Source organism: Bos javanicus, chromosome 3, assembly GCF_032452875.1.
Source record: "Bos javanicus breed banteng chromosome 3, ARS-OSU_banteng_1.0, whole genome shotgun sequence".
NCBI lineage: Eukaryota > Metazoa > Chordata > Mammalia > Artiodactyla > Bovidae > Bos > Bos javanicus.
In genome coordinates this window covers 16,216,108-16,229,303 of record NC_083870.1, presented here as the reverse complement: position 1 = coordinate 16,229,303, position 13,196 = coordinate 16,216,108, and the positions used below count along the sequence as shown (strand labels likewise).

The 13,196-nt window shown below is 45.3% G+C and overlaps 1 protein-coding gene across 3 annotated transcripts in view; it reads left to right on the top strand.

The window, feature by feature from the left end:
- TDRD10 (tudor domain containing 10) overlaps positions 1 to 13,196 on the top strand; it is a 54,910-nt gene that overhangs the window by 13,662 nt on the left and 28,052 nt on the right. For all 3 annotated transcript variants that reach the window (XM_061404752.1, XM_061404751.1, XM_061404753.1), the window contains 2 exons: positions 7,334 to 7,404; positions 8,048 to 8,204. In XM_061404752.1, the coding sequence (XP_061260736.1) occupies positions 7,334 to 7,404; positions 8,048 to 8,204 (228 nt within the window). The remainder of the gene's footprint in view (positions 1 to 7,333; positions 7,405 to 8,047; positions 8,205 to 13,196) is intronic.

Genomic DNA, 13,196 nt, shown 5'->3' with positions numbered 1-13,196 from the left:
TGGGGCTCCAAAATCACTGCAGATGGTGATTGCAGCCATGAAATTAAAAGACGCTTACTCCATGGAAGGAAAGTTAGGATTAACCTAGATATATTCAAAAGCAGAGACATTACTTTGCCAACAAAGGTCCGTCTAGTCAAGGCTATGGTTTTTCCAGTAGTCATGTATGGATGTGAAAGTTGGACTATGAAGAAAGCTAAGCGCTGAAGAATTGATGCCTTTGAAGTGTGGTGTTGGAGAAGACTCTTGAGAGTCCCTTGGACTGCAAGGAGATCCAACCAGTCCATTCTGAAGGAGATCAGCCCTGGGATTTCTTTGGAAGGAATGATGCTAAAGCTGAAACTCCAGTACTTTGGCCACCTCATGCGAAGAGTTGACTCATTGGAAAAGACTCTGATGCTGGGAGGGATTGGGGGCAGGAGGAGAAGGGGACGACAGAAGATGAGATGGCTGGATAGCATCACTGACTCGATGGACGTGAGTCTGGGTGAACTCCGGGAGTTGTGATGGACAGGGAGGCCTGGCGTGCTGCAATTCATGGGGTCTCAAAGAGTCAGACAGGATTGAGTGACTGAACTGAACTGATACATGTTTAAAAGTTTCCAAATAAAAAGACATAAGAACAAGCAAAAAGAGGGTCCCGTGGGCCAAAAATGGGACGATTCATGTTTCGAAAATACTAATGACTACCTTTGATTAGAACTTACTAGTGATAAAAAGCAATGATTTGTAGTGATACCTAAAGAAATAATACATAAACTCACTGGACACATTGAAGATAGCAAGAAATAGTTCAGTAATATAAAACTTGGTAATTAAAGGAAAAGGTTAAGTGTTTATCTTGCTTTTCTAACACCAGTGCCATTTCAGGGCAAATGACTAACACTAGTGAATGAGAGAAAGTTCTTTCCAGAGGAGCTCTAGCTCATCAATGCAGAGGAAACGATTGAAAATCATCGTTTTGCAAACCATAATACCTGTTTCAGACGGGGGTTATCAGAGCATGGTAGATTCATTAGATAAAATATTGATGGGCAGTTTTATAATGAAAGGATCAGGCTGTTACTGTCTGAATTTGTGTTTTGTTTGTTTTTGTCTGAGCCTTGCAGCATGTGGGATCATAGTTTCCTAAGCAGGGATTGACCCCTTGACCCTGCAGTGAAAGTGTGGAGTCTTAACCACTGGATTGCCAGGGAAGTCCCTGTCTGAATTTATTGATTAATTTAGCGTCACCTAAAGTGAGACAACCAGGTGTAAGTCTCCTAAAATGATGTCATATTAGTGAAGAAGATCTCACACCATCTGTAAAGTATTCTAGCCAAAAATGTAAATAATAACCTATATGTGAAAGCTCCATGGCTAACTTCTAGTCTAAAGGAAACGGGGGTGGGGATAGAAGATCAAGTTAAACGCTTACAATAAGGAAGCAGTACTCTTGTCTACAGAACAGCTGACCTGGTCTATATTACACATCAAAGTCATGGAAAAATTAAAGCAGGGAGATCTGATATAAAGATGTTTAGAGGAGACCTAAGAGAAATGATGACCAAACAGAATAAGTAGACCTTGTTCTGACCCTGACTGCGACAAAACAGTCGTTAAAAGATATTTTTGAGACAGTCGATGACATTTGTCTGTTAGTTGTTTGTAGTTTGATAAGTCACCTCTCTGACTTAATATGTCTGCTTAATACCGTTGAACTCACCATGCACATTTCTCATTGATTTTAATTAGTTATCTGTCTTTCCTAAATACGATCAGTCCCAGGAGGGACTTCCCTACTGGTCCAGTGGCTAAGACTCCACATTCCCAGTGCAGGGGGACTGGGTTCAATCTCTGGTCAGGGAACTAATCCCACATGTTCCAAATAAGACTTCTCATGCTGCAAGGAAAATCAAAGATCCTGTGTGCTGCAACTTAGACCTGGTGCACCCAAATTAATAAATAAATAACAGGTGGAAACCTAGAGCCTATTATACAGAGTGAAGTAAGTCAGAAAAACAAACATTATATACTTGCACATATATGTGGAATCTAGAAAGATGGTACTGTTGAAATTATTTTCAGGGCAGCAATGGAGATGCAGAACAGACTTATGGACACGGGGGCGGGGCAGAGGGCAGAGGAAGGAGAGGGTGGGATGTATGGAGAGAGAAGCATGGAAGTGTACATGACCGTATGTAAAATAGATAGCCAGTGGGAATTTGCTGTATGACTCAGGGAACTCAAACCAGGGCTCTGTAACCATCTAGAGGGGTGGGGTGGGGAGGGAGGTTCAGAAGGAGGGGGCATATGTTTACCTATGGCTGATTCATGTTGATTTGTGGCAGAAACCAACACAATTCTGTAAAGCAATTATCCTTCAGTTAAAAATAAATAAATTTAAAATTAAAAAAAAAAAAAGAGATCAGCCCCAGGAGGGGAGAGCCTTTGGGTACCTTGTTCATGGCACGAAAGACATTTTCTAGCACAGAGTAGGCACTTAATAATCATTTGTTGAATGAATTAGAGGGAAATGGACAGTGAGTACAGACAAGTTTTTCAAGGATTTTTGTAACAAAGAAGGATAGGAAGCGGGGTGGGAGCAGGAGGGGGTTGTAAGGTCAAAGGTGTTACTTACGTGTCTTTAAGTATTTAGATGGTAAATATTAGAGCTCATTTGTATGCCCACCCAGTGGGGAGGGTAGTTAATGCAGGAAAAAGGGGAGATCGTTTAGTATGAAAGACCTTGAGAAGGTTAAGAGGGGTTGTCTGGAGCAAGGACGGGCCTTCTATGTAGAGGGGGGCACACGGGTACAGGGAGGTTGACTGATGTCGTGGCAGGGGCTGGGTGTTCCTTTTGATTGCTTGTCTCTCCTCAGCAAAGAATCGGGGTTATCTGCTGAGTAGAAAGAGGGCAAGGAAGGTCTGAGTGGAAGTAGACTGCAGTAGTTTTGTTGGGGAGGCTGGCAGTTGATGATTAGGAATATGTAGTAGGAATGCCAGAAGCACTGAACCAGGAAATGACCCGCAGTCAGTGATCAACCACAGTGGAAAGAGGAAGGCAGGGGCCGGTGGGGCGGGGCAGGGTGGGGCGGAACGGATGGCCAGAGAGTCAGGATAGGGTCGGGAGTTTGCGGGACGGTGGGAAAGTGGCAGAGTTTGAAGGATCACAGACCCAGAGAATAGAGCTGGGGAGCTAGAGGTGTGAGAAGGAAGGTGGTTGGAGAGCAGGGACTCGAAGTTGCCATCTGGAGGTGGGCGGTCCTTGGTAATAGTGGGGTCCAGGGTGTGTCCTGGGAGGAAGGGAGCTCAGGTGATGGGGATACCCCACTTTCTCTCCTCTGTGTGTTTTCTCTTCTCTATGACTTTTATCATTTCATACATTTTTTAAAAAATGTATCTGTGTTGGCACATACATGCGATGCCAATAAACATTCAGATGCTTAGCTTGGATCATAAGAAAGTGCTGGTACTTGACCAGTTTTTATCTGCAGAAATGTCAAATCACATGGCTCAAGTTAAATGTTTCCCAGTTTTTGCCACTTTCTTTTCTTCCTTTATTTTTGACTGTGCTGGGTCTTTGTTGCTTCGCACGGGCCTTCTCTAGTTGCATGGAGCGGGGGCTACTCTCTAGTTTTGATGTGCAGGCTTCTCATGGTGATGGCTTCTCTTGTTCTTGAGCATAAGCTCTAAGTGCTCAGGCTTCAGTAGTTGCAGCTCCTGGTCTCTAGAGCAAGGGCTCAGTAGTTGTGGCAGATGGGCTTGCTCCATGGCATACAGGGTCTTCCCCAACCAGGGATCGAACCCGTGTCCCTGGCATTGGGAGGCAGATTCCTATCCACCATGCCACTGGGGAAGTCCTTTTTCCACTTTAAACAGAGCTTCAGTGCACTGGCATGTCTACATGCGTGTCTCTAGGACCTCACCTGGGTGTGGGGCCAGAGCCACACGGTGCACACGGCTGGGCCAGGAAGGGAGAGAGGCCCCCACTCCTGCCAGCAGCATCAGCAGCAGAATTCCTTTATCCTTACCAACACTAGCTTGGTGTTGTCCTGCTGCTAAATCACTGCTGTCCAGGGGATATGGAATCATTTAGCATGCAGGTAACTGCCATAACCTTCTGCCTGTCTGGCACGAAGTCAGTGGCCCATAAATGCTCGTGCCATAATTATTGGCAAGCTACAGTAGATGTTTTTTTGTAATGATTGAAAGGAGTGTATTAATAAGTGAAATAGGTTATGAAGCAGAGGATACTGTATGATCCCTTAGTCTCTATGTACAGTACTCATGTTTTGGTGGTAAGATTATGGGTGATATCTCTATTTTGCTTATCTGTATTTTCAAACTTTTCTATAATAAACATCTAATGCTTTGGTAATTAAAATATCCTAATAACTAATTTTAGTTATTTAAAATGATACGTAAAAGATACCCTAAGGGATATGAGGCAATTTTAAAGTATTAAGCTTCCTGTCAAATATATAGTAAAAAAAATTTTTAAATAAACAAACTGAACTATTAAGGGGCAGAAAAATAATGTCATAGGTTATGCCTTTAGGTTTTCGTAGTTCCTTATGCTAACTATCAATAAGAACAACACCTGCTGCTAAGATGACCTCACTGATAGCACTGATTGATGAACCACGGATGGAAAGAAGTCAGCAGTTTCTTTTGTGTGTATGTGGTAGTGGTGGTTCTTCTCTCTTCTTACACTCGAGCACATTTTCTGAAAATGAGCGCTTCCTAAATCAGTTTGATACCAGGGAATAGTAGTTTTTGACCTTGGCTGCATATTGCCATCATCTTTTTAAAAATATTGCTAAAAATACTGCTTTAATCTCAACTTCGGAGATTCTGATTTTGTTTACCTGGGGTGGGCCAGGCATCACTCTGGTAGGTAGTTTTTTTGTTGTTTTTTTTTTTTAAAGTGACTTTCCAGCTGAATCTTATGTGCAATCAGAATTGAGGATCATTGCTGTAGGAGAAGGGTTTGCCAAGTTTTCTGGGAAGGGTCAGATGCGTGCATGCTAAACCATTTCAGTCGTGTTTGATTCTGTGTGACCCCGTGGACTGTAGCCCACCAGGCTCCTCTGTCCACGGGATTCTCCAGGCAAGAAAACTAGAGTGGGTTGCCATGCCCTCCTCCAGGGGATCTTCCCAGGGATTGGACCAGCTTCTCGGCAGCAGGTTCTTCACCACTAGCACCACCTGGGAAGGCCCAGAGGGTCAGGTAGTAGGTGTTACGCTTCGCAGGCCATGATCCCCTGTTGCAGATGCTCTGCCACTGGGCCCTGAAAGCGGCCATGGAGAATACGTAAATGAACAGGCGTGGCTGCACTCCAGTAACACTTAGGAAAAGGGTGGTGGGTTGGATTTGGCCCAAGGCTATGGTTTCCTGACACTGAAGGCACAAAAATATGGGAGTTTTCTCTTATGTCATCATTTATTCATTGATTTATTTTTGGCTGTACCACATGGCTTTGGGGATATTAGTTCTCCGACCAGGGATTGAATCCATGCCCTCGGCAGTGAAAGCACAGAGCCCTAACCACTGGACTGCCCAGGAATTCTCTTTTAATAATAGCAAAATCTGACCAGAAGAAAGGTATCATTTTGCATGATATCATGAAAAGAATGCAGGATTTGAGGTTAGAAGACTTGAGTTCAAATCTTGACTCTAAATTAGCTGTGTAATCTTAAGGCAGTCACTTAATCTCGATGATCTTTATTTTATGCATTTGAGAATGAGGACAATAATAATATACACTTCATAGGGTGGTTTTAAAGATCAAATGGAATAAGGCATATGATAGTGCTTTATAAACTGAAAATGCTAAGCACATATTGCTTGAACTCACAAATTGCTTGTTGCTCAGCATCTTGTAGATTTATGTGTAATAAACATTAAATATTTAAAAGTAAAAGCAAATTAGAAAATTTGAATTTAAATGTAATATAAATATGAAGACTCGGAAAAATGAGCTATACATTATGCATTTCTCTTCCCTTGCCAATAAAGTGACTTTAGATTGGTAATAACAGAAGATGGTATAAATATACATTTTCCCGAAGTAGAATTTTCTCGGGAAACATTAGTTTTCATCACAGGTGTGGGATTTGCATTGGTAACAGCCAGTGGAGAAGCTGGGGAAGGTGAAAGGAGGGAGATGCAGGTAAGAGTTGACACGGAGGCCTGAGGGGAAGCTACGGCCGTGGGCAGCGCATCCGTGACCTGCGAGAACGCATTTTCAGTGGAGCAGGAACAGCGGCCAAGCTGCAGCCAGAGGGAGTGGGCGGGGAGGAAACAGAGGCAATAGGCGGACACAGCTCTTTCTACACATTTGGCAGAAAAAGAGAAAAAATAGGGTGTTGCTCAAAAGGGCATCAGGGTTGGGTAGATGTTATCTCAAAAAAGGGAGGGCAGTTATGGTTGGAGCCCAGGGATGGGAGTGGGACTAGGATCCACGGGAGAGGGAGCCTGAGGGCAGGCAGGAGGGAGAGTTGAGAATTAGATGGAGAGATGTCCAGGGGAGGGGATCGTGTCCCCAGGCGGTAGAGGCCTGGCTGCAGTGAGGAAAGTTGGGGTGGTTGGTAGGGGTGGGGAGCCTTATAGAGCAGGCATGGCAGACAGCTCGATCAGCAGCTGACCAGAGAAGAGTGTGCTCCCTCCATGCGCAGCCCCTCTGGACTTGACTTAGACGTCACTCTGCCCCATCCGTTAAACAGAGATCATGCGTTTATGAACTCTAAGCTCCTTGAGTCCAAGACTTATGTCAAGTTCAAATTCATATCTCCTGTAACACTTGGCATAAGGCTTGTGGGTAGCTCATGTTTGCTGTCGGACGTGTCAGGAAAGAAACGAAGGGAAGTTGCCATGAATACAGGACTGAGTCAGCAGACTCAATTAAAAATGCCTTCCCGCCTAGGTAGCGATGAAAGGGAGATGGCCTAGAGATTCCTAATAAATTGAAAGTCACTTCCACCTGGGAGCCCACCCTGAGCACTTCTTTTCTCTCCAAATTTGGGTTTGATACCCAGACTGTTCTCCCGGAGGCCTCTGTACTTCCTCATGGAATTTCATACCCTCTGGTAAAATGACCTGTTTGCTTGATGGTCTTGTCAGGGCCCCACACGTCTGTTGAACTGCAGTTGAAGGCAGCGCTTACAGCCTTCTTGCCTCTGTATTTGCATCGCTGAGCACAGAGCCTGGCACACTCAGCACATCATCGGTTCTCCTTAAGTCTTTGTTCAGCTGATAATGGCCTAGCTGGCTGGGGATCTGCACCCTTGAGAGCCAGCTGTCAGTTTCGTCTTCAGGTCTCTGTATCGCTTTTAAACCCCGCCATTGCAGGAGGAGATTCGGTGCCTTCTGAAGGACTTCAGCCCTCTCCATGTCCACCGAGTCCAGAATGGCTGCAGATGGTAATGACTGTTCTTCCTTTGTTTTCTTTGGGAAGCAACTCCTTTCCTCTTTGTCCATTTTGCTGATGCACTGATGTTGCAGACAAGCTCAACAACTCGCAAAGCCACGCCCACTGTGACTTGGCAGAGGGACGTTTGGGAAACCCCCTTTCCACATTTAACCCTCCGACTCGGCAGCTAATACTACCTTATCCATACAACCTTGGGTTAGAAGTCCAGAGCCCTGGGTTTACTTTTGGTCTTGTCCTTTCTCTGTTTTCTGACTCGAAGCAAGTTAGTGAATCTCCCTCAGCCTTGGTTGCCCCTGAAATCTGGGACCTACTCATATTTTTCCTTTCTTATGTTCAAGGCAGTAAAAGGACTTTGAACTTCTGTGGGGAGCAGTGTGAAGGAAATCCAGAGCCATGCCCTATGGTATATGGTGAAAGGGTCAGCGCATGTCTCCCAGTCCCCAGGAACCCCAGGACCAGCTCCCCCACTGCCCAGCCCAAACCTGGGTGTCCTGGTGGCCTCCTTGTGTGGTAGAAGTGGCCCAGCCTCTCTCCTGTCCCCTCAGAGGGAAGAGGAGACCATTCCTCGGCTCGGCACCCCCCTGCGGCTCTGTTTGAGCTGGGCTCAGAGCTGCCCTCTCCTTCCTTTGCAGCTTCGCATTCGTAGATCTGGGCTCTACGCAGAAAGTGGCACTTGCGATCCAGGCACTGAATGGGAAGCTCTTCCACAAGCGAAAACTGTACGTGAATTCCAATAACAGGTCTCCCAAGAGGACCCCTGATGTGACTGAGCGGCCCCAGGAGCTTCTGGTAGGTGCCTGGCCTCTCTACTCTCAGGGTTGCTCTGTGGTCACTTTTTTGTTTGTTTGTTTAGTTTTGGCTGTGCTGGGTCTTCGTTGCTACACGGGCTTTTCTGTAGTTGCGGCAAGCAGGGGCTCGTCTCTAGTTGCAGTGCATGGGCTTGTCATTGCAGGGCCTTCTCTTGTTGTGTGGCATGGGGTCTAGGGCACATGTGGGCTCAGTTGTTGTTACTTTCAAGCTCTAGAAGACAAGCTCAGTAGTTATGGCACGTGGGATCTTCCCGGACCAGGGATCAAACCTGTGTCTCCTGCATTGACAGGCTGATTCTTTACCACTAAGCCACCAGGGAAGCCCATCTGTGGTCACTCTTCAGAGCTTAGATGACTCTGCTTTCTGTTCTCTCTTTCTGTCCCATCTTAAACAGTGGACAAAACAGGGGCTGGGATGAAATTAGGAAACTTTATGACTTTAACAGTCAGGAGCAAGGTTGGTATAGAAAACCTGGAACTTTGAAATGAAAGGAAGGCTGTATTCTTGGCAAGGACAAAAAGGGTTATTAGGCAATTCAGTCAGGGCTTTTTCCACCTAGGTTACTGAAATTGAGGTTTTTACTTGTTTAACGCAGCAAACAGTTGTATCTGTTGTTTGCATAGCCTTGTTCTGGCTGCTGGTGTGGAAGGTAAGGAAGACAAAAGTGAGTAAAACCTGATCCTTCCTGGCAGGGAAACAGGTATGAGGTCTGGGAACATGAGAGTTAATGGTGGGGCAGTGCCTGGTGGGGGCTTCCTTTGCTGATAGAGAAGGCCCATGACTAACCTCCAGGAGCTTCCCTCCAATGAAGCAGGCTCTATGTAGGTGAAGGTGAACCAGAAGCAAAGCTATTTGCTTTTCTTTGCTGTAGAAGAGTTCAGAAAGTAGGGGGTCCGAGGGTGATATGGGAACTCCATGATGCTAACCAGGGTTCCAGGTGGGAAGAGGGGGAGAAGCAGAGGGTCCAGAGCCTGTGTTCTCATAAAAGGCACATTCTCAGGAGCCCTATCACAATTTTGCTTACATTTTGTCAGGGAGAGCTGCAACTGGTGACCTTCAGTGCAAAGGAGGCTGGAAAATGTAGCTTTTAAAATAGGCACACTGTTGCTAAACTTGGGAATCTGTCAGCAAGGGAAGAGAGAATGCCTATTGGTAGGCAATTAACAAGGTCAGCCAAGGCTAGAGAAGTTGGAGATGGGAGTTGAGAGGTGGGTTAGAATCTCCAACAGTAAGCGTGCCAGAGGTGGCTCCCTTTGCTAGTTCCAAACTGTTTTTCTTCCTTTGTCTTTAAACCCTCTCTCTTGGAAGGGCAGGCTGTCAGATTACGCCACGTACTGACCTTCTTGGTTGCAGTCACCTGGCATTCTGTTATGCCCTGTTACTCATTGATAACTTTAGCGTTTGACTCACCGTCTTTCTCTCTTACTGACATTCAGATTGCGTCCTGTGGATGATCTATCTTAAGAGTCTGACCCCTTATTTCCCAGACCATTTATCTTCAGTGATCTTTCCTTTCACTCGGTCACAGTTTCCTGTTCCCTGAATTATATCTCAGACCTTGTCATGGCTCATAATTGAACATCTCCAAAATATCCATTTGGAGCATCCCACGCTGCCCCTCACCACTTCTCTGCAGCTCTCTTACTCTAGAAGAGCAGTTCTCAAGCTTTAGCAGCATCAGAGTCACCGCTGAGCTCGTTAAACCGCTTGCTGAGCGCTACCTGCAGAGATGCTGATTGAGTGCATATGGGTGGGGCCTGAGAGTTGTGGCACCATGCCACAAGTGCCAACTGGACTGGCACCCCTAGTCCTGGGACCACTTTTTGAGTAGCAAGGCTCTGAAACCCCCAGTCTAACAATTGGGCACACTGGGACTCGAAACACTGCCCCTGCCACTTCTTCACTTTTCAACACTCTACTCCCTCACTTCCCTTCTTAGCTTAGATTCCAGAACCATAGCTGCCTTCATTCAGATTACCTTAATTCCCTTAGCTCACTAAGTCATATCTTGCACAACTCCTCTCCTAGTTGAACTCAGCTCTCAACCTCTCTGAACTGCTGAAAATAATTCACACCACCTTGCTCACGGCTCTCAGTTATAGGTATGGTCACAGCTTGCCCACTTCTTCAAACTGACCTGTCTTGGAAATCTCTAACCTTTTCTGTTGTTACGTCCAATCTGCTATTAAGCCCATCTAATGCATTTTTCATTTTGGATAGTGTAGTTTTCAACTTCCATTTAGTTCTTACCCCCCATTCCTCAGCTGAACTTTTCCTTTTTTTTTGGCTGGGCCTTGAGGCATGTGGCGTCTTCGTTCCACACGTGCGTGCTTGAGTGCTGAGTCGCTTCAGTCGTGTCTGACTTTTTGCGACCCTTGGACTGTAGCCTCCCAGGCTCCTCTGTCCATAGGATTCTCCAGGCAAGAATACTGGAGTGGGTTGCCATTTCCTACTCCAGGGCATCTTCCCAACCCAGGGACTGAACCCACGTCTCGTACATCTCCTGCATTGGCAAGCAGGTTCTTTACCACTAGTGCCACCTGGGAAGCCCCCTTCGTTCTCCAACCAGGGATCAAATCAGTGCCCCGAAGTGGAAGCTCGGAGTCTCAACCACTGGATCACCAGGGACGTTCCTGAACTCTTTCATCTTTTCACCTATTTTGTTTATCTTTTCTTCCAGGTTCTTTAATATACTTATTATAGTTATAAAATAATTTTCTGCTAATTCCAACACCTGGGTCATTTGTGGGTCTGCTTTTGTTGACATTTACCTCCTTGTTTAAGAGTAAAGGCTTCTTACAGTAATTTTTTTTCTGTTTGTTGGATACTGTGGATGTTGTATTACAGAGACTTTATATTATGTTCTCTAAATAGTGTTGACTTTTTTCCTAGCAAAAATGAAATCACGAGGTGGTCTTTCGATCTTATTAAAGTTGGTTTTCTTTTTTGGGGACTGGTATGCTTCAGTTTGAGCCTTTGTTCTTAGGCAAAATCCTTTTCCTAAGATCCGACCTTGTAGGCTGAGGGTGTCAGGGTACTTAGCATGCTCCACTCCGGCTGGGCTGGAACTCCGTTATCTTCCCAGCATTGTACTGATACCTGTATTCCTCTCTTAGCTCACTCTCTACCTTCTACAACAGCTCTTCTCTCCAAGGCCTCCCAGGACCTACCCTGCATATGGGCAGCTTAGAATTTAACCAAGGACCTGGGGTTAGCTCCTAGACTTCTGGGGCTTTTCTCTACTCCTTTCTCAGTGGTACCCCATCTCATAAATTCCCGGCACCAAACTTCTTCTGTGTGTTTCTTCGGCTCAGGGGGACTGCCACTGACTGCCGAGGCTCTGCTTGCCTTGGCTGTGAATTGGGAAAATGTCCCCCCGGCAAGGGGCCAGAGTCAGTGTGGGCTCCTGACCCGTGCTTTCCTTTTCTCAGGCAAATTGCACTCTGCTATTCACTATCATTAGTGTGTACCAGAAACAGTTAATTTGTGTATTTTGTCCAGTTTTATGGTTGTTTGGGACGGGTAAGTACTGTCATGCCAGAACTAGGTACTAGAAAAGAGTGTTTAGAGGCTCACCTTTTTCCTTTTGGATGAATATAATTTCTCAGGACCATTTCTGGTGCTTTTGCATTAGAAATAAGTAACCAAAAGATGAACACTAATGTCCATGCTTTTGGGAATTTAAAAACATATTCCTAAGTAAATAACGTGTAGGTCAAAGAAGAAATTATCAGAGAAATTTAAAAATACTTAAGAGGTCTTCCCTGGTGGTCCAGTGGTTAAGACTTCAGGCTTCCATTATGGAGGGCATGAGTTCAGTGCCTTGTCGGGGAACTAAGATCCTGCATGCCACACAGCTCAGCCAAAAATTTTTTTTGAGAAAGTACTTAGAACTGAACAATAAGGAAAATTTTTTCTTATCAAAAGCTGTGGGATATATGTGCTCTAGAGCCCACATGCTACAACTGTTGAGCCTGTGTGCTGCAGATACTGCAGCCCATGCACCTAGAGCCTGTGCTCCGTAACAAGAGAAGCCACCGCAACGAGAAGCCTGCTCACTGCAGCAAAGAGTAGCCCCCGCTCACTGCAACGAGAGGAAGCCTGTGCGCAGCAAGAAGACCCAGTACAACCAAAAAAATAAAGAAGTTGAATGCAGCAAAAGCAATACTTATGGGGAAGTATGTAATATTGAATGCTTAAACGAGCAAAGAAGCCATGGTGAAAATAAATGAGCTTACAGTTGATTGAAGTAGGTAAAAAGTAAAAATAAACCCAAATAAGGAACAGACAAAATTTTTTTTAAAAATATCTATTTATTTGAATGTACCAGGTCTTAGTGGAGGCATGCAGGATCTTTAATTGTGGCATGTGGGCTCTAGTTCCCTGAGAGGGATCGAACCCTGGCCTTTTGCATTGGGAGTACGGAGTCTTAACCACTGGACCACCAGGGAGTCCCAGCAAAAATTTTAAAACAAAGTTTTTTAAAATTTAAAAATTTTGTGGACTTCCCTGGTGGCCCGTTGGTTAAGAATCGGCCTGGCAATGCAGGGGACTTGGGTTCTATCCCTGCTCGAGGAAGATCCCACGTGCCACAGGGTAGCTAAGCTCGTGGGCCACAACTGAGCCCACATTGTAGAGCCCGCGTGCCGCGGCTGCTGAAGCCAACGCATCTAGAGCCTGAGCTGTGTGTGCGGCAAGAGAGGCCATCGCAGTGAGCACAGCAAGGAGAGTGGCCTCCCCTCGCCCCAAGCAGAAAGAAAACCTGTGTAGCAACTGAGGCACAGTGCAGCCATAAAGAAATAAAAATAGCACTTCTTGTTTCCCTTTCATAAAAGAATTTTTAATTTTGTAAACAAAGCTGTAGTTATCTGTCAGTTATATTTCCGTAAAACTGGAGGGGAAACAAGAAGCGTAAAAAACAAAGCTTCAATAGAAGAGATCAATAAAGTCAAAATTTGATTCTTTAAAGAG